Source organism: Mustela erminea, chromosome 18 (assembly GCF_009829155.1).
Source record: "Mustela erminea isolate mMusErm1 chromosome 18, mMusErm1.Pri, whole genome shotgun sequence".
Lineage (NCBI taxonomy): Eukaryota > Metazoa > Chordata > Mammalia > Carnivora > Mustelidae > Mustela > Mustela erminea.
In genome coordinates, this window is record NC_045631.1 from 26,374,253 (window position 1) to 26,395,265 (window position 21,013).

The window sequence follows — 21,013 nt, forward strand, 5'->3', positions numbered from 1 at the left end:
GAGGAAGCAGGCTCTCCGCGGAGCAGAGAGCCCGATGTGGGGCTCGATCCCAGGATCCTGAGATCATGACCTGAGCCGAAGGCAGAGGCTTAACCCACTGAGCCACCCAGATGCCCCAAGAACGATCTTTTTAAAATGTAAATTATTTCATACCATTCCTGTTTAAAATTTTTCAACGGTGGTGTCAATGTGAATGTAATTCAAAATCTTTAATGTGGTCTTAAGAGTCTCTGAAAGTCCTCTGACTCCTGCCTATTTTTCTCTTCTTTTTTTTTTTAAATATTTTATTTACTTATTTGACAGATGGAGATCATAAGCAGGCAGAGAGGCAGGCAGAGAGAGAGGAGGAAGCAGGCTCCCCGTTGAGCAGAGAGCCCGATGCGGGGATTGATCCCATGACTCTGGGATCAGGATGTGAGTCGCAGGCAGCGGCCCAATCCACTGACCACCCAGGCGCCCCTCCTGCCTATTTTTCAAACCTCATCTTTTACCACCATTCTTTCTCCCTGTCCCTCACATTCTGCCACATTAGTTTTCCTTTAGCTCTATCTTACCTCATGACTTTTGCACACACACAACTGAGGCCATATGAAGTACTAGTACCACGATTCTTTGCCTGGTTAATCTGTAACTCTTCCTAATGGCCTCAACTAATATGTCGCTTCCTCACAGAGACCTTCCCTTGACTCCCCAGTCTAAATTCTGTTGTTCCCTGTTAATATTGTATCATGACATATTTTATTTTTCCCCCATAGTAGCATCAAGACATGCATCATACATTCACCCAACTTGTTAAACATGTCAGTCCATACGCTCTACACTTTATGAGGTGACCACTGTTACCACTATATCCCCAAGACCTACCACAAGTGCCTAGTATAAGTACACATTCAGTGCTTTCTGAATCCATAATCCAAACTGGTAGTGATCTATTTTGGATGAAACCCAACCTTATAAGAAACAAAGTACCCAAATTCATCTAAAGAAGCAGACACTGGGGTGCCTGGGTGGCTCAGTTGATTAAGCAGCTGCCTTCAGCTCAGGTCATGATCCCAGGGTCCAGGGATTGGACCCCACATCTGGCTCCCTGCTCTGTGGGAAGCCTGCTTCTCCCTTGCCAGCCGTTCTCCCTGCTTGTGCTTGCTCTCTCTCTCCCTTGCTCTCTGTCAAATAAATAAATAACATGTTAAAAAAAAAAAAAAAAAAGTTGACACCTAGGGAAAAGCCCCAGCTTCATACATAGTTACTTCTGCCTCCCAACCACACTGTAAGCACCTTGTCAGGCATAAATCTCATGTTCTGTCTCTATGGTGCTCTGTATAGAACAGTGCTCACGGAATAAACTCTGAGAACAAACATGAATGCAAATTAAATACGCTAATGATGAAGAACATAAACTGCCAGGACCTAAATGGAGAAAAATCAAGAACAAAATCTAAATAACAGCTGCTTAAATTTATATACAAAAATAGGTGGTTTCCTATTTTAACACTTGATGTTTTACGAAGCACCTTGGCATATTCATGAAACTTTTAGCTTACTGAACCTGTTTTGTCTTTGTGATTTTTCACATCAAAGGCAAGAAAACTATAGCCAGGAATATTTTATTTATTATTTGTTTTCATCAAGATAGTAAGTATTAGGAACATTTGTATAAGACACTGTGCTAGGTATCAGAGATATAGTGGTGACTATCACTACAGGAATAAAAAGTCAGTAATTGTCCTCTGATCTCAAAAAAAAAAAAACAAAAAAAACACACCCCATAAAATCTGTTAGAGCAGAAACATAATGTTCACAGATTATACAACAGAGGTAAGCAAAATATTTAAGTAGCACCAATAAAATATCTGTATCTACCCTAAGAAAAATTTCAGCTGAGTTTTGAAGAGGAACAGGAGTAAAGCTTGTGGCAATAGGGCAGATAGCAGAGATACCTTACCAAAAGCTTCCAGCTTCTTTTCAAACAAAGGGAAATGCTGAAAAAGGTATCAGAAAATAACTTTTGGATAAATAGCTGAGTTTGAAACCAAGAACGAAAACTTCACAGTTGTCAAAAATTAAGAAGACACAAACTCAAAAACAGCCAGGAAGGAAGAAAAACAGAACAGGTTATACCTCGGAATGGCTGTGTAGGGTGCAAACACCAGATAGGAAGGAGTCCAGGCAGCAGATCCTATTTAAGCAAAGGGACCTAGAGCTGAACCACCTACCTAAGCCAGAAATAAAAAAGTCAAAAACATTCACAGCCTTAAAAGTCTGTTATGAAAAACCGAGACCTCCAACCTAAGACAATGAATAATCAGCCCCAATTCATGCTACCTAAATGATTTACAGACCCTAATCCCAGAACCTGGTATTAAAAACTGGTCTGAAATCGGTAAAACCCATGAAGTCCCCACAGAGACAAAGGTTAAAACATAAAACACCCAGAAGGGATGATGAAAATGTTTTATATCATGATCACTGAACTCTAGACCACAGGAAAAGGATCATGTTTCTTCAATGGAAACATGAAGGGAAAGGGAACCTACAGATCAAGAGAGACTTGAGAGATCAACCAACAGCCAAGGTAAAGAACTTATCTGGATCCTGATCCAAATAAGCAAACTGTAAAAATACATACACACTTAACATTTGAAAGTGAAAAGTGGAACAATGACTAGATATTTAATAACAGTAAGTTTAATTATTAATTTTTTTAGGTGTTATAATAGTATGGTAGCTACTAAAACATTTACAAATGAAATTACACGAAGCTTAGATTTGCTTCCTTATAGTACAGGAAAGGGGGATGTGGTAGAATAGATTTACCAACAGGACTGGCCAAAAATGGTTAACTGTTAAAGCTGGATGAGGGACACATGGAGACCCATTTTTATATCTACTTTCTTTTTTTTAAGATTTTATTTATTTATTTATTTGACAGACTGAGATCAAAGTAGGCAGAGAGGCAGGCAGAGAGAGAGAAAGAGGAGGAAGCTGGCTCCCCGAGGAGCAGAGAGCCCCATGTGGGGCTTGATCCCAGGACCCTGGGATCATGACCTGAGCCGAAGGCAGAGGCTTTAACCCACTGAGCCACCCAGGTGCTCCCATATCTACCTTAAAAAAAAACAAAAAAGATTTTATTTATTTGAGAAAGAGCAAGTGAGAGAGAGCAGGAACAAGGGGAGGCGGGAGAGTGAGAGACGGACTCCATGCCAAGCAGGGAGCCTGACATGGGACTCGATCCCTGGACCATGACCTGCGCTGAAGGCAGATGCTTAACTGAATGAGTTACCCAGGCACCCCATTCTATCCACCTTAATGTTTCATTTTTTTCACTCAGGTTTTTTTTTTTTTTAAGATTTTATTTATTTATTTGAGAGAGAGAGAGAGGGAGGGAGAGGTAAAGGACAGAGGGAGAGTGAGAGAAAGAGAAGCAGACACTCTGCTGAGCAGAGAGCCTGATATGGGACCTGATTCCAGGACCCTGAGATCATAACTGAGCTGAAGGCAGACACTTAATCGACTGAGCCACCCAGGCGCCCCTGTGTTTAGTTTTTTTCAATAAAAAGTTTTAAGGGGCGCCTGGGTGGCTCAGTGGGTTAAAGCCTCTGCTTTCGGCTCGGGTCGTGGTCTCAGGGTCCTGGGATCGAGCCCCGCATCGGGCTCTCTGCTCAGCAGGGAGCCTGCTTCTTCCTCTCTCTCTCTCTGCCTGCTTCTCTGCCTACTTGTGATCTCTGTCTGTCAAATAAATAAATAAAATCTTAAAAAAAAAAAAAAGTTTTAGAAAAGTATGTATCCTTTATTTCCAAATATATCCTTTACCTCTAAAGTAAGTAAAATCAGCAATATTTTGTTTCATTAAATACACATGTACTGGGGGTGCCTGGGTGGCTCAGTGGGTTAAAGCCTCTGCCTTTGGCTCAGGTCATGATCCCATGGCTCAGGATTGAGCCCCGCATTGGGCTCTCTGCTCAGCGGGGAGCCTGCTTCCTCCTTTCTCTCTGCCTGCCTCTCTGCCTACTTGTGGTCTCTGTCAAATAAATAAATAAAATCCTAAAAAAAAAAAATACACATGTACTATCTTCACTTATAAGATACATTTATTCTTGTTCTCTAATTTCAAAATTCATCTGAAATGTAGCTCCGAAAAAACTCACATTGGAATATAACTTAATATTCATTTCCTTTGGTCCTTTTTTAAAGAGATTTTATTTAAATTCAAGTTAGTTAACATACAGTGTAGAATTCATTTCAGGGGCAAAAAGGAGTGATTCACCAGTTGCATATAACACCCAGGGCTCCTTATATCAACTGCTTGCCTTCATGCCCATCACACAATTACCCCATTCTCCCCACCAACCTCCCCTCCAGCAGTCCTTAGTTTGTTACTGTAGTTAAGGGTCTCTTATGGTTTGCCTCCCTCTCTTTTTATCTTGTTTTAGTTTTCCTTTCCTTCCTCTACGTTCCTCTGTTTTGTTTCTTAAGTCCCACATTTAAGTGAAATCATTTGATATTTATCTTTCTCTGATTTATTTTGCTTAGCATAATATATTCTAGTTCCTCCTTTGGTCTTATGTTATATATTATACATAAAGTTCTGTAACTGATTACATTGTAATCCTGGATTAGAAATTCCTGAATTAAAGCAAGTACCACAGAAGTGTTTCAACATAACATACATGTAATTAAAAGGTAAATGCCTTCTTCTGAAGGTAAGCTAACACTTGAATGTCTTGCTTCTTATTAACATTTTAATTTCTTAGTTGCTCTACACTCACTGGTTCTATGGCATACTTTTTTTTTTTTTTAAATACAACTGACCAACATACTCGTATCTTGCAGGGTAAATGCTTTGCTTATTGCTAAGTAAGCCAAAAGGTTAAGTGAACAAGTTCTTATTATTAAAAAGTAAAAGGAGCAGTTAACACTCAAATTTTAAGAGGGCAAACCTTTACTAAAGCTTAATAATGCTGTCCACATACGAAGATGTTATTAGATCTACATCCATTAAACAAGAAATTAAGAGTTTTTTCCCTATCATTGTGAGGATGAACTTAAATCTAGTATCCAGCCAGAATCTGTAACTCTATCCCACATTTGAAAGGTCAGTCACCTAATTTGCATGATTATGTTAATGGTGGCAGAAGCTACTATGATACAAATGGAAAACCATTTGTCTTCCATTGTCTAATTTAGTTAATAGTAATATCTAACAACAGTAACATCGATAACCACCAGCCATCTATAACTCAGTATGTGACCATGATCTCTGTTATTTGGTTAGAAGTTACTGAGCTTCTCTTCTTAATAGTTTCATTACCAATCTGTGATGAAAATTAGGTAGACCCATGAGGCAGTAGAAAAACAGTAGTATAGTTCTAAGAAATATGTTTTGTCTTTATGAAAAAACCCATTCTGTATTCTAGATAACCAACTTTAAACAGTTGGTTTCCTCCGATTGCAGAATTACTTATTTTTAGAAAAATTAGAAAATATGGAAAAGAATTTATAAAAAAGAAAACTCAACAATTTTACCGCCTAGGAAAAAAATCACTGAACATAATGGCACATTTCTTTTTAGTCTTCTTTTTCTTACTGATTTGTAGGAGTTTTGAGTGTTTCATAATCTTCAATACTCCATTATGTAAGTTAAAAACTTTTACTTCCATTTCACATTTTTAAGTTTTGTGTTTTTTTTAAAGATTTTATTTATTTATTTGATAGGCAGAGATCACAAGTAGGCAGAGAGGCAGGCAGAGAGAGAGGGGGACGCAGGCTCCCTGCTGAGCAGAGAGCCCAATGCGGGGCTCGAAATCAGGACCCTAGGATCACAACCTGAGCCGAAGGCAGAGGCTTTAACCCACTGAGCCACCCAGGAACCCCACATTTTTAAGTTCTCAAAGTTGGTTTCAAAATATATTCTGGGGATTTTAAGTCTATACTGAATATACACCCTTAGAGAGAAATCTTATCTTTAAAATCCTGAATCTTTCAAGCTAGAAACAAAGTACATCTCTTCTACATTTACTGAAAACTTCTGGATTTCTGTACACTCCCCTTTTTAGATTTACTCCACAGCATTTTTCCTGTTGTTACTTTTAGTAAACTCTTTCCCATACTGCATATAGAAAAATTATAGAATTTTAATGGGCACCTGGGTAGCTCAGTTGGTTAAGTGTCTGCCTGCAGCTCAGGTCATGATCCCAGGGTCCTGGGATTGAGCCCCCAATCAGGCTTCCCCTGCTCAGTGGGCAGTCTGCTTCTCCCTCATGCTTTCTCTCTCAAATAAAATCTTTTTTAAAAATTAGAATTTTAAATCATAAATGTGTAATGATCCCCCTCACTGAATTGTCTTTTCTCTTTAAAGATTTATTTATTTTAAAATATTTTATTTATTTATTTGAGAGAGACAGCACAAGAGAGGGAAGGCATAAGAAGAGGGAGAAGCAGGCTTCCAGCTGAGCAAGGAGCCCCACATAGGGTTCAATCCTAGGATCCTGGAATCATGACCTGAGCTGAAGGCAGACACTTAAGTGACTGAGGCACCCAGGCACCCCAAGATTTATTTATTTGAGAGAGAAAGACAGACATACACATACACAGACACATCCAAGTACAAGCAGTGGGAGGGGTGGAGGGAGAGAATCCCAAGCCAACTCTGCACTGAGCTGGGAGCCCAATGTTGGCCTATCTAACAACCTTGAGATCTTGACCTGAGCCAAAATCAACAGCTGGACACTTAAACAACTGAGCCACCCAGGTGTCCCTGAATTATCTTATTGCTCTAGTTCTTCAGTTGATTTTGTTGGCTATTTATTCTTTTCTTTAAATTTCTTAATTGCACTAATCAGCACTTGAGGAATACTGACTACTCAGTATACAGCTCCAGAAATAAGTCTGAAAGTCTTCACTTAAAAAAAAAAAAAAAGAAAGAAATCTAATGACACTCAACTATATTTCAATTGAGGAAAGAAAAAAATCAGTCTGGGGGCACCTGGCTGGCTCACCTGGTAGAGTATTCAACTTTTGGTTGTAAGTTCGAGCCCCAAAGTGGGTACAGAGATTACTTAAAAATAAAATCTTAAGGGACACCTGGGTGGCTTGGTGGCTTAGGCCTCTGCCTTCAGCTTGGGTCAGGGTCCTGGGATCGAGCCCCGCATCGGGCTCTCTGCTCAGCGGGGAGCCTGCTTCCCCACCCCACAGCCTGCCTCTATGCCTACTTGTGATCTCTGTCAAATAAATAAATCAAAATTTAAAATAAGTAAATAAATAAAATCTTAAGGGGTCCCTGGGTGGCTCAGTAGGTTAAGCATCTATCTGCCTTCGGCTCAGATCAGGACCCCAGGTTCCTGGGATCAAGCCCTATATCGGGCTCCTTGATCAGTGGGGAGCCCTGATTCTCCTTCTCCCTCTGCCTGCAGCTCCCCCTGCTTGTGTGCTCCCTCTATCTCCCTCTCTCTGTCAAATAAATTTTAAAAATCTTAAGGAAGGAAGTTAGGCTTTTATGATAGTTGTTCTGTTCTATTAATATTCTATTATTATTTTATCTAGAATTTCTGCCTCACAATTCACAAGTGAGGCTTTCTAGATACTATCTGTTCCTATTTTAGGCTTAGGTATCAATGTTATGTTGACCTCTTTCTACTTTTTTTTTTAATTAATTGGAAAGAATTAGGTTGGTTTGGAACAAATTAAGTATCAGCATCAACTCTTCTTTGAATATACTCAAGAAAGTGCCTGAAGTCAGTGGGAGCTCTTGTTTGTTTGCTGAGATGGGAGGCAGATGGACAAAGGAAGAAGTATAATCTCTCAATTTCTTTCATGGTTTTTAGTCTATCAACTTCTCGTTTGGTCGTTTGTATTTTCCTTAAAACACTTTTAGGAAGGTTTTCAGACAGATTAGCATCGATTATACAAGCTCTTCTAAAGAAGCCATTCTACAATTTAAGAAGCTACTTTCTGGGACACCTGGGCTCCTCAGTCTGTTAAGTGTCTGCCTTTGGCTCAGGTCATGATCTCTGGGTCTTCTGATCAAGCCCTGCATCAGGCTTCATGCTCAGCAGGGAGTATGCTTCTCTCTCTCTCTCTCTCTCACTCCCTCTGCCCTACCCCACTGCTTGCTCACTCTCTCTCTCAAATAAATAAAATCTTAAAAAAAAAAAAATTACTTTCTAGGTCACCTAGTTGGCTCAGTGGGTTGAGCAGCCTACTCTTGATTTCTGCTCTGATCGTGATCTCAGGATTGTAAGGTCAAGCCCCACATGGAACCCACCACTGGGCAATGCTCAGAGGAGAGTCTGCTTGAGATTCTCTCTCCCTCCCCCTTCTTGTGTGCTCATGCTCTCTCTAAAATAAATAAATCTTTTTTAAAAAGCTACTTTCCCCTTTCCATTGTATCTGTTTTTTAATTCTTTTTCTTTCTTTTTTAAGTTGTGTTTTTGTCTTTTCTTTTTAAGATTTTATTTATTTATTTGACAGAGAGAGAGAGAGAGAGAGATCACAAGCAGGCAGAGAGAGAGGGGAAGCAGACTCCCCACTAAGCAGAGAGCCTGATGTGGGACTTGATCCCAGGACCCTGAGATCATGACCTGAGCCGAAGGCAGAGGCTTAACACACTGACCCACCCAGGCATCCCTTAATTCTTTTTCTTAATTTTGAGAATGAGCGCTTTTTCTCATGTTCTTCATCTGGCCAGCTACTGAATCAACTATTTAATTAAATGAATTTTTAATTTTGTTTAATTTAGCTACATGGACATCCCGTTCACACTGACAAATATTTTAGAGTATCAGTTTTGTTTTGTTTTTAAGATTTTATTTATTTATTTGACACAGAGAGAGAGGTCACAAGTAGGCAGAGAGCCCAATGCGGGGCTCGATTCCAGGACCTGAGATCACTACCTGGACCGAAGGCAGAGGCTTAACCCACTGAGACATCTAGGTGCCTTGAGAGTATCAGTTTTTAGGCTATTCTCCTCTTAGAACAATTTTGTGTCCAGATACCTTAAAAATTCTATTTTATTTCTTTTATATATCAAAATAATATATGGTTATAAAAATCCAAGTATTAAAATAAAACAGAAAGGATATATGTGCAAAGTATAAAGCAACTGCAGTCCTACCCCTTGAATAAATACCATTAAAACTCTGTGATCCTCTAGATTCTTTTTTTTCAATGCACACAGAAACATACACATATAGGGGCACTTGGGTGGCTCAGTCGGTGGAGCATCTCACTCTTGATCTTAAGTCCTGAACTCAAGGTCATGATTTTAAGCTCCGCACTAGGCATATAGACTATTTAAAAAACAACAACAACAATATACATATATATTCTTCTACTAAAAACAAAACAAAAACAAAAACAAAGAGGATTATGTTATTACTACTACTTTGTAGCAAGCTTTTTATTCTAACTCATGTGCTCTGGCATCTCTACCCTAGTGTATACAGCATTCTCATTCTTTGTAACTGTGTGCGATAGTCCATTCTTATTTGATTAGCATATAGTTTGTACCCAATTTTTGCCATCATAAACAATATTGTTTGGATGTTTGATGTAGTGAACATCCTAGTGAACATGGATGTTCACTACATCAAACATCCTCACTGAGTGAACTTTCTTCACACTCAACAAACATTTCTGTAGGGGAAAAAAAAACACCTCTAAACAGTATTGTGGTTAAAAGGTATGAGTGATTTAAATCTTTAAACCTTGACAATAAGTGAGGATGAATGTTATATTTTTAAAACCTTTTAATTGAAATATACAGAGAACATACAACTCACATATTTAAAATTTAACAGTGAATTTTCCCAAAGTGAACACACACATAACCCACATCCAGATCAGGGAACAGAATATTATCAGAATTTCAGACACCTCCCTTTGTGCCCCTATGTAATCACTATCCTCCAAGGGTAACCTCTCCTGACTTCCAACACTTTTGATTAGTTTTGCTAGTTTTCGCACATTTAAAAAAAAAAGATTTATTTGAGAAAAAGGGCATGCATGCACGGGATTGGGAGGGTAGAGGGAGATGGAGAGAATCAATCTCAAGCAGACTCCATGAATAGCGTGGAGCCCAAAGTGGGCTTGATCCCACCACTACTCCTGAGATCATGACCTGAGCTGGAATCAAGATTCAGATGCTTAACTGACTGAGCCACCCAGGCACCCTGTGTTTTTGTAAATTATATAAGTGGAATCATACACAATATACCCACAGCTTCCAAACTGCACCAATGGTGCCTCGGGAACTGCAAGGAATTTTAAATTTGAGAGAAATGATACCTGATATCTGTGTTACACCATACCAACTACTAGATTGCTGTATTCTTTTCAGTGACATCTAATCTTGGTTAATAAGCTGCATTTTCAGTGTTAACTTACAGTAATAAGTAACATTTAAAACTCAACATAGAACTGGGGCACCTGGGTGGCTCAGCTGGTTAAGTGTCTGACTTCAGCTCAGGTCATTATCTCAGGGTTCTGGGATCAAGCCCCATGTTGGGATCCACACCCAGAGGGGAGTCTGATTGTTGCTCTGCCCTGCTCCCCACCCCCATACTCTCTCTCAGATAAATAAATAAAATCTTTTTTTAAAAAAACTCATCGTGGAATAGAAAATGAGGTGGTGGGTATCCAACAAGATTCCAAGATTTGAGAAGTTGTACAGTGCTGAACATGCACATCCCAGTGATAAGTAATTGTGTTATGGGGCACCTGGGTGGCTCAGTTAGTTAAGCATCTGCCCTCCGTTAGGCAGGTCATGATCCAGGAGTCCTGGGATCCAGCCGGCCAGCTAGCTTCCTGATCAGCAAACAGTTTGCTTCTCCTTCTCCCTCTGCCCCCTCCCTACTGCTCATGCTCTCAATCTCTAATAAATAAAAACTTAAAAAAAAAAAAAGTAATTATGTTTAACAATAAAGTAAAAATAGTATTTTTTTCTTTCAACTTATGTGCATTATTTTTTAAATGGCTCTTATTAGGGCACAAGTATTATTAGGTTGTTTCTACTACTTAATAAATAGAACTGTTAGGTATTTCTTTTGGCCTAGGAATGCCATGAACCAGCTGCTGGGAAGGGAGAAAGTTGGGGAGCCTCTGGTGTATATTCCTATCACTGGCTTCTTATACTCAGTATCACTTGTGATACTTGTGACACCATTCATATGGTGTCAAACAGCTGCAGTTCATGCATTTTCTTCTTTTCTTTCTTTCTTCCTTTCTTTTTTTTGCCGGGGGCTCTACACCCAATCTGGTGCTTGAACTCACAACCCTGAGATCAAGAATCACATGCTCTACCAACTGAGCCAGCCAGGGAATCCCATTCATTTTCACTGCATCATATTCAACTATGTAACTATTCCACAATTTATTTATTAATTCTATTGATGGACATTTAGACAGTTTATACTTCTTGGTTTTTATGAATAGCGTTGTTATAAACATTCTTTGTGTATGTGTGAATTTTTTAAGTTTTCATCCCAGTTTAGTTTACATATATATTAGTATCAAGTTATAATACAGTGACTCAACATTTCTATACATCACTTAGTGCTCATCACAATGTGTATTCCTGATTCCCTTCACCTATTTTAACCACCTACCACACTCATCTCCCTTCTGGTAAACCATCAGTTTTTGTTTTTTTTTTTTTAAATAAATTTATTTATTTGAGAGAGAGAACTCCTGCTTGGGGCGGGGGGCAGAAGGAAAGAAACTTCAGATTCCCTGATCAGTGCAGAGGCTTGATTTCACAACCCTGAGATCATGACCTGAGTCAAAATCAAGAGTCAGGACGTTTAACCGATAGAGCCACCTAGGAGCTCCCAGTTTGCTTTCTATATTTAAGAATCTTTTCTCCATTTGTTTAGAACTGTTCTTTCAAAGATTTTATGTAGGTATCTATGTATTTATTGGAGAGAGAAAGAGAGAAGGTGGGGAGGAGAGGGACAAGCAAACTTTGCACTGAGCCCAAGAAAGGGCTGATCTCAGGACCCTTAGTTCATGATCTGAGCCAAAATCAAGAATCACCTGAATGAGCCACACAGGCACCCCCATTTTGAACATTCTTTTTTTTTTTTTTTAAGATTTTATTTATCTATTTGACAGAGAGAGAGATCACACGTAGGAAGAGAGGCAGGCAGAAAGAGAGGGAAGCAGGCTCCCTGCTGAGCAGAGAGCCTGATACCGGGCTTGATCCCAGGACCCCGAGATCATGACCTGAGCCAAAAGCAGAGGCTTTAACCCACTGAACAACCCAGGTGCCCCCATTTTGAACTTTTTTTTTTTTTTAAGATTTTATTTATTTATTTGACAGATAGAGATCACAAGTAAGCAAAGAGGCAGGCAGAGAGAGGAGGAAGCAGGTTCCCAGCTGACCACAGAGCCGGATGTGGGGCTTAGTCCCAGGACCCTGGGATCATGACCTGAGCAGAAGGCAGAGGCTTAACCCACTGAGCCACCCAGGCGCCCCTGAACGTTAAGCGTACATTTCTTGAAATAGAATTACTGTGTTACAGGGTATGTATATGCTCAGTTTTAGTAGACAATGCTAGTTTTCCTAAACGGTACATCAATTTACATTCCCACTAACAAGGTATGAGTTCTGATTCCTCCATGTACTTCCTAACATTTTTTTTTTCATTTAGTCATTCTGAGGAATTGTACAGTAAGACAATTTCCCTGAAAACAAAATGAGGTTGAGTCCCTTTTTAAAAGCTTGATTGGTCCTTTGAATATACTCTTTTTAGATGCCTATTTAAGTTCTTTCCCCATTTAAAAAAATGGGCTATTTTTCATTTCCTTAGTATTAGTTCTTTAGATGCAGGATGAGTCCTTGATTAGACATATGTCCTACAAGTATCTTTTCCCACTTTCCCTACTCTGTGCTTGGCTTTTCATTTTCTTAATGGTATCTTTTCAAGAATAGATGTTATTGGGGCACCAGGGTGGCTCAGTGGGTTAAAGCCTCTGCCTTCGGCTCCGGTCATGATCCCAAAGTCCTGGGATCGAGCCCCACATCGGGCTGTCTGCTCAGCAGGGAGCCTGCTTCCTTCTCTCTCTCACTGCCTGCCTCTCAGCCTACTTGTGATCTCTATCTGTCAAATAAATAAATAAAATCTTAAAAAAAAAAAAAGAATAGATGTTATTTATCTTAATAAAGTCCAATTTATCAAGTTATCTTTATATTTAGGTCATTTTCTATACTATTAAATAATTCTTTGATGACATAGTGAAAACTGTTTTCCTAAAAAATCTTTTCACATTTAGGTCAGCAAACCATTCAAAAATGATTACTGTGTGGGGCGCCTGGGTGGCTCAGTCTGTTGGGCGACTGACTGCCTTCAGCTTGGGTCGTGGTCTCGGGATCCGGGGATCGAGCCCCGCATCGGGCTCCCTGCTCGGCGGGGAGTCTGCTTCTCCCTCTGCCTGCTGCTCTGCCTACTTGTACTCTCTATCCGTCAAATAAATAAATAAATTTAAAACAAAAATGATTACTGTGTATGGTGTAAGGTAAGGTCATATACTTTTCCCCCAAATGGATACCTAATTGACCAATACCATTAGTCTGACCAATACCATTAATTTCCTTTCCCTACTGTACCAGTGTCACTCTTATAGTAAGCCAGGTGACAATTTATGCATCAGTCTGTTTCTGGAATGTTTTGTTTCACTGGTCTATTTGTCTATCCATGTGCCAATACTGTATTAATCTTAATTGCTATGGCTTGACACTTGGTAGTGTGAGTTCTCCAGATTTTCTTTCTTTTTTCCCCTCATGATTGCCTTGGCTTGATTCTGCATTTCAGTTGCGCATCTTTTGATGTTTACTGGCCATTCATATCTTCCCCCTCTATGAGCTGTCCAAGTATTCTGGAAATGAGTTGGTTATTTTTTACATATTGATTAGTATTTGATCTCTCTGTATTAGAAAATACACCCCTTATCTGTCAAATATTCTAATTTCCATAGTCTTTAAAAAATGCTTACAATTTTTCCATTTTTTAAAATGTACTTACAAGTATCAATTTCTCTTTTTCTTTCTAGGTTTTTGTTTCATGCTTAGAAAAGCCTTCCCCATGCCAACATGGCATTACAATGTTGGCCACTGTAACAGAGACTCTGCCTGTTACATGACTTATTTTTATAATGTTTGACATTTTTAAAATTTGTAAAGTACCTTAATAATTTTTTAAAGATTTTATTTATTTGAGAGAGAGAAAGAGCACACAAGGGCAGGGGAAGGGGCAGAGGGAGAAGCAGACTCCCCACTGAGCAGGGAACCAGATGCAGGACTCAATCCCAGGACTCCAGGATCATGACCTAACTGAAAGGAAACCTCTTAACAGACTTAAGCCACGCAGGTACCCTTAATAATTTCTTTAAAAAAGAAATTTCAGTCATTTCCCACTATAAGACACTGACCCAATAATTTATTGGTACTTTTAAAAAAGCTATTTTTTTATGTTTATTTGAGAGGTGACAGGGAGGAGCAGAGGGAGAGGGACAAGTAGACTCTGTGAGCTGAGCTTGGAACTCCACACAGGGCTTGATCTCATGACCCTGAGATCATGACCTGAGCTGAAATCAAGAGTCAAATGCTTAACTGACTAAGCCACCCATGCACCCCATTCTAAAACTTTTATGATTTCATTTGCCACATTTAAATCTTTTTTGTTGTTTTTAAAGATTTTATCCATTTATTTGAGAGAGAGCAAGAGTGGAGAGGGGCAAAGGGAAAGGGAGAGAGGGAATCTTAATCAGACTCCATTTCAAGCACAGAGCCTAGTACATGGCTTGATCCCACAAACATCATGATCTGTGCCAAAACAAAGAGCTGAACACTAAACAAACAGCGATCCAGGCGTCCCAGCAATATTTAAATCTTTAATTGACCTGAAAGTCATTTTACTATATGGTGTGACATAGGGGTCTAACTTTTCTCTAGAGAGATTCCCAAAATATTTTTATATATTTCCCCATTTAAAATATAGCATTGTCCCATAACTTTCTCATTTAACAATTTTTTTTTAAAGATTTAATTTATTTATTTGCCAAAAAGAGAGCACGCGTACGTGCACACACAAGCAGGCAGAGTGGCAGGCAGAGGGGGAGAGAGAAGCAGGCTCCCCGGCGAGCAAGGAGCCCCATGCGGGACTTGATCCCAGGATCTTGGGATCATGACCTAAGCTAAAGGCAGCGGCTTAACCGACTGAGCCACCCAGGCGCTCCTCATTTAAAAATTCTTAAATATGCTCTGATTTCTATCTAGACTGCTTCCTATGTTCTATAATCTCTCTGCTGTTCTTGTGCCAATGCTACACTTTTTTTTTTTTTTAAGATTTTATTTATTTATTTGGCAAAGAGAGAGATAGCGAGAGAGGGAACACAAGCAGGGGAATGGGACAGGGAGAAGCAGACTTCTGGTGGAGCAAGGAACCTGACACAGGGCTCAATCCCAGTACCCTGGGATCATGACCTAAGCCAAAGGCAGAAGCTTAACAACAGCCATCCAGGCACCCCAATGCTACACTGTTTTAAAATATGTGGCTTTCTAATATACTTTACTATCTTACAAAGCACATCTCTCCTAAGTACTGTGCATCTTCAAAATTTCTTCGACTCATTTATTCTCATATAATCAATTCTCCCAAATGTCAATATTTAATCACTTTCCTATACCAATAAAGTTCTGAGTGCCTGATTCATATATCACACATATTCACAGCTTAAACTGAGATGAGTTGATATTATTTATAACATATTACCTTACCATCCAGAGATACATGGTATGGAGGGTTATTTATGGTCTTTTATGCTCCTACCCCAAAGTTTAAGTTCTCAATTTATTAAGCCCAAGAGCTCTTTATATGAAAAGATTATTAACTCTCTGGCTGTCAAATATGTTGCAATAATTTTTCAATTTGTTAACAATTAAAAAGTTTATCAGAAAATTAGTTGAAGCATTATATAGGTATACAACAGAAATATACATAGAAAAAAAAATTAACTCTAAAGTTATTAATGGTTTTCTGCACAAGACTTACAATTATAATAAAAGCCAAAGTTGTTAAGACTGAAAATAATAAGTAGAACATATTATGGAAACACTTTACCTAACCAAAACTTAACTCTATGGACAATTTTGTAATTGGAATAGGATACAAAATAGACCGTTCAGCAGTTTCAAAGATCATAAACTTCATTGTTTAAAAAACCCAGCCCTTCAGGGACACCTGGGTGGCTCAGCTGGCTGGGCATCTGCCTTCAGCTCAGGTCATGCTCCTGGGGTCCCGTGATTGAGTCCTGTGTCAGGTTCCTTATTCAGCGGGGTGTGTGTTTGTGTGTGTGTGTGTGTGTGTGTGTGTGTGCGCGCGCGCTTTTCCCTCTATGCCTCCCCCTGCTTGTGTTCTCTCTCTGACAAGTAAATAAGTAAAATCTTAAAAAAAAAAAAAAAAATCAGCCCTTCACTCTGTTTGCTTTCACTTGGTATATATAATTTTACAATTCCTTCTATTTATCTTTCCATTTCTATACCTAAATGAGCACCCCTGGTTAAAAGCTATTCAGATTCAATAACATTATTTTGTAAAATATGGGTTTTTACTGAGCCATCTATACCACCTGTCATTTTTAAAAATTTCATTTTTTCCCCACCTGTCATTAAAAAAAAAAAAAAAAAAAAAGATTTATTTGAGAGAGAGAGAAGGAGAGACAGTGCATGGGGGTGGGGTTGGGCAGAGGGAGAGAGAAAGAGTCCCAAGCCCACTCCCTGGCAACCACAGAGCCCAATGCCAACTGGATCTCACCACCCTGAGACCATGACCTGAGTGGAAATCAAGGGCTGGCCACTTAACCAACTGAGCCACCCAGATGCTCCCCACTTGCTATTTTTTAAAACACATTTTTTTGGTGAACTTCCCTTCCCATATACATCAGCAGCCATTTTCAACTTCAGTTTGGCCTCCAAAACAGAAACCACCACTCTTATCCCTTCCTCTAAGCTGATGATCTTCCCATTCATGACAACCATTCTTTGCAAAGCTCACTATGCTGATACTTTATATGTCCCCAACACTTTTCATCTGATCTCAGAGAAGTAAGTATTCTTGCTTCTTCCTTAGATACATACTTCAATTTAAGACCAGTACCTTAATTTATGCATGGTGAAGGAAGAGGTAAGACTCAATTAATTCTCCTGTCCAGGGATTCTGCTTCATTCATTTCCCACCTTACTTGTACAACTGGACTCTCATTCCATTTCGGTTTCTGCCATTCAGCCAATAAATATATTCTAATGTCTTCCATTCTTAAAAAAAAAAATCCCTTTACATTTTACCCTTTCTATATATCAACACCTTTCTCTTTTCACTTCCTCAGAGAGCAGTCAGCATGCCTACCTCATCTATTCATTCCATAACCCATCTCCTAATAGTCCAAAGACTATGCCTTTGCCTGAAGCTACTCACAAAAAAAATTAACACAGTCACACTGAACTACAACAATCAAGAGGACTGTGGTATTTTTTGGTTCCACAAATATTCTAATTTTGTATGTGACTATGCCTATTGCTGGAAGTGGGGACTGCTGAAGGAATCTGATAATGCATTTCTCCTTGGTTCTAAATTGGATAAAATTGTAAACTTGTAAATAGCCTTAAAATGTTCACAAATTGGGCAGGGGATGAGGATCTTATATTCATATGCATTCAAATGTTTAAAAGTATTTATATTTATGTATTGATACCACGTTTTAAAGTAAGAAAAGCTCCTTCTTCTATTTCCATCAAAGATTCAAGTCCAGGAATTTGTTCTATGAATGTCTTTCATCAATTACTTCAAAATGCAAAATCTTTTCAAGCAAGAAAGCAAGAACACAGAAACTAAATACTAAGTATTAGACCTTGACTTAATTACTTAATTTTATCACCTTTAAGAAAGGGTTATGCCTTACTCCATGGTTTACTTTTGAGAATTAAACAAGACAACACGTGTAAAAGCACTTAACACAGTTCCAGGCACATGTTAAATACCTTCCTGCACTTTAGCACACTGCCACACTTCCATCAGACAGAACAATTTAGAAGTGTACCCAAAAAAAGCCATATTAAAACTCTGAATTTACGTGAATCAGAAGATGTGACAAAAGCACCATCTGTTCACACTAATAATAATCTTCAAATGAAAAGCTTCAATCAGGAGCAAAAGTTATTAGAAGATGGTCAAGTATACTCTGAGGGAATTCAAGCAGTAACTGTATTTTGCTTGAATTTCCAATTATGTCCTCTTAGGAGTGTAAAAGATTACATAAGATTTAATATAATGGACAGAGTAAGCATACACACAAAGCAGTAGTTCCCCAGGCTGGGAAAGACAAATTTCAAATTCATCCTACCTTGGGAGGAATGAATCTTAAATATACAAAATTCCCTTAGATACATATAAAAGTAAATCAATTTATCCAAGGGATTTAGGATGAAGGGAGGTTTTCTCTACCCCAGGGCCAAATAATAAAATTAATAACCAAAATAAATCTTCTCCAAATATTTATGGGGGAAAAAAAGCCATCTGAATTGTTAGAACTGGTGTAATGCAGCTGGATTTAGTAAAATGTAGCAAGTCAGCTGCTTTCTGAAAAATTATTATGGGGTAGAGAAAGTGGGCAATCTTCCCAATAAAACAACTGCCACAAAACACCATACATATATAAGAACATACACATCTGTTAAATATCAGTTTACGCTGTGTTCTAGCCAAGTTACTAATCAAGAAGTATTTAAGATCTAAAAAATAAGTCATACTCCACTTCTGGTCACATTTTGCACGGGTGGCTACTGGAGACTACTGGAGAGTTATCCACGCTGATTCAAGGCAATGAGGACTGAATAATAAGGCCACTGTTCACATTCAAATGTTGGGGGGGGGGGCTCCGAGTTCATAAAGTTCTCCTCCCTCTCCAAACATTGCAAAAATTGTCCACGTCTAAGACACTTACCCTTGAAACTCCTTGGAGAGTGACTTGGGAGACTTTTTGTTCAGATTTCTGAGGGGGAGCTATTCAGGAATGCTGCAAGATTGCAACTTTCAAATACATGAACCTCATTTAAATTCTAAAGCATTTTTTTTTCTTTCAGGAAAGATTTCCCCCTTTCCTTCCAAACAGTTTATCACCACTCACATATTAACAAAATCCCCAATTCGACCCCAAGTATAAACAAAAACCAAAGCTTTAAAAGATACGCGAATAAAGCACACAACTATCTCCAGTAAATCCTCAACTCCCTCTCGATTAGGATGAGAAAGGAGAAACGAAGAACACAAAGCAGAAAAGATTCTTGGGATGAGGGGACGGCAAGAGGAGAAAGTAGGAAGGGGGGATAAGAGCAGAGCAAAAAGTTCAGCTAATGCTGACACTTCATCTGGGTAAAGGGCAGAAAATATCCGGAAGGCACAGGCTGGAAGTGAAGGACTGAGTGGGACAGGGGCGCAATAGAGGAAGTCCACGCAAAAGGCCTACCCAAACTGGGGTGGGGGGGGAAGCGGGAACAGTGTAGGAGGGAACACCAAAAAACGGGGAGTCTCATTAGGAAGAGATACCAATCAAGGCCCAAGAGCTTGAGACAGAGGACATGGAGACAGGGTATTCCAACTGGCAACCTAGAGACCGCACCAGATGTCTCGGGAGGCGATCCTGCTACGAGGGGTGAGGGGTTAACTGCGAGGGTTCGCAGACGTGGAAGGGGGTGCGGCCCCCGGGGTTGCCGCAGGGGAGCGGAGAGCAGGCCCACCGCCCGTACCTTGTAGTAAACATCGAACTGGATGTTCTCGGGCAAGGAGCGGATGTCTCGGCGGGAGCGGATGTAGTTGTCCACGACAGCGGAGATGGCGGTGTTATACAGAGTCTCTGGGATCCACTCTAGTTCCACGGCCGCCATCTTCCTTCCCTCCTCCTCCGCCTCCTCCGCCTCCTCCTCCCGAAGGCCCCCGCCTCCCTCCGTAGCGAACTCCTCTGCGGCCCCGGAGGATTCGGACGGGCGGCGGCAGCCACGCGGGCACAGGGCAGAAGCGCACGGCCGCCCTGGCTCCTCCGGGGCGAGCTATAGGGCAGCAGCGGCGCACGCAGGCCCGGATAAACAGGGGGCACGGAGCCAGAGAGCACCAAGCCCAGGCCTCACATTCCGGGTTTGAGAGAAACCCGGGTTCCGTCCCAGCGCGGAGCTCTGCAGGGGCGGGGTTGCGTGTGCGGCGTCATGACGTCAGTGCACGCCGACGCGCCAGAGGGAAGGAATGCGGCAGGCGGAAAACTTGGGGAGAAAAGATCCTTGATTGTTTCCACAGAGAACGTACTTTCTGAGGGGGCCGGACTTGGTGGTTGGGAGTGGGCTTTTTACACTGGGACGAGTAACTCTCTCCCGTGCCAAACTCCGCAGGCGCGTCAGGCCTTTCAGCAAATCGTGCCTCGAGAGTTCTTAGGCATGGAACTTCTGAGGCTCATGGAAAAGTTTGAATCCTTTCATCACAAAAATGCGCATTATCAGAACATTGAAAATTATGCATTCAGGGAACTAAAGGGTCTAGACCCCCTCCCTTCTTTAGACTGCGGTCCCTAAGTCAAGTTAGGAACCTTCGGTCCGGGGACTAAGGGTCATTATGGGTCATTGTATAACCATTTGCCTTGTTTGAACTTTTTTTAAAAACCGTATTTCTTTTTTCCAAAGAAAATTTACAAATAAACCCAAAAAATGAGAAAAAGAACTTCTTCTGTGGAAGAGTTTGGTAGGAAGGTTAGCTTGGTTATGGAATTACAGATAGTGGTGAGAATAAAGGGGTTAATTGCTGGCTGTGTCAGGACTTAATGGGAAGACAGAAATGAAGATTTCAATTTTCTCTGATAGTTCTAGTCCCAATCTCAGGGGATTATTGAATAATTAAGAGTACTTGTTTGAGCTCCCTTCCTCAGTCAGCCTGTACAGTTGCTATTTATGTAACTTAACTTTCCAAGTCGGCCATCTCAAGAA

At 40.1% G+C, this 21,013-nt stretch overlaps 1 protein-coding gene across 1 annotated transcript in view; it reads right to left on the reverse strand.

Annotated features, from left to right (window-relative positions):
- The window catches only part of APPBP2 (amyloid beta precursor protein binding protein 2), a 61,612-nt gene extending 41,363 nt beyond the window's left edge, over positions 1–20,249 (reverse strand). Inside the window, exon 1 of the mRNA XM_032320144.1 lies at positions 19,793–20,249. Within this exon, the coding sequence (XP_032176035.1) occupies positions 19,793–19,930 (138 nt within the window). The 5' untranslated portion in view covers positions 19,931–20,249. The remainder of the gene's footprint in view (positions 1–19,792) is intronic.
- Between the last annotated feature and the right edge of the window lie 764 nt (positions 20,250–21,013).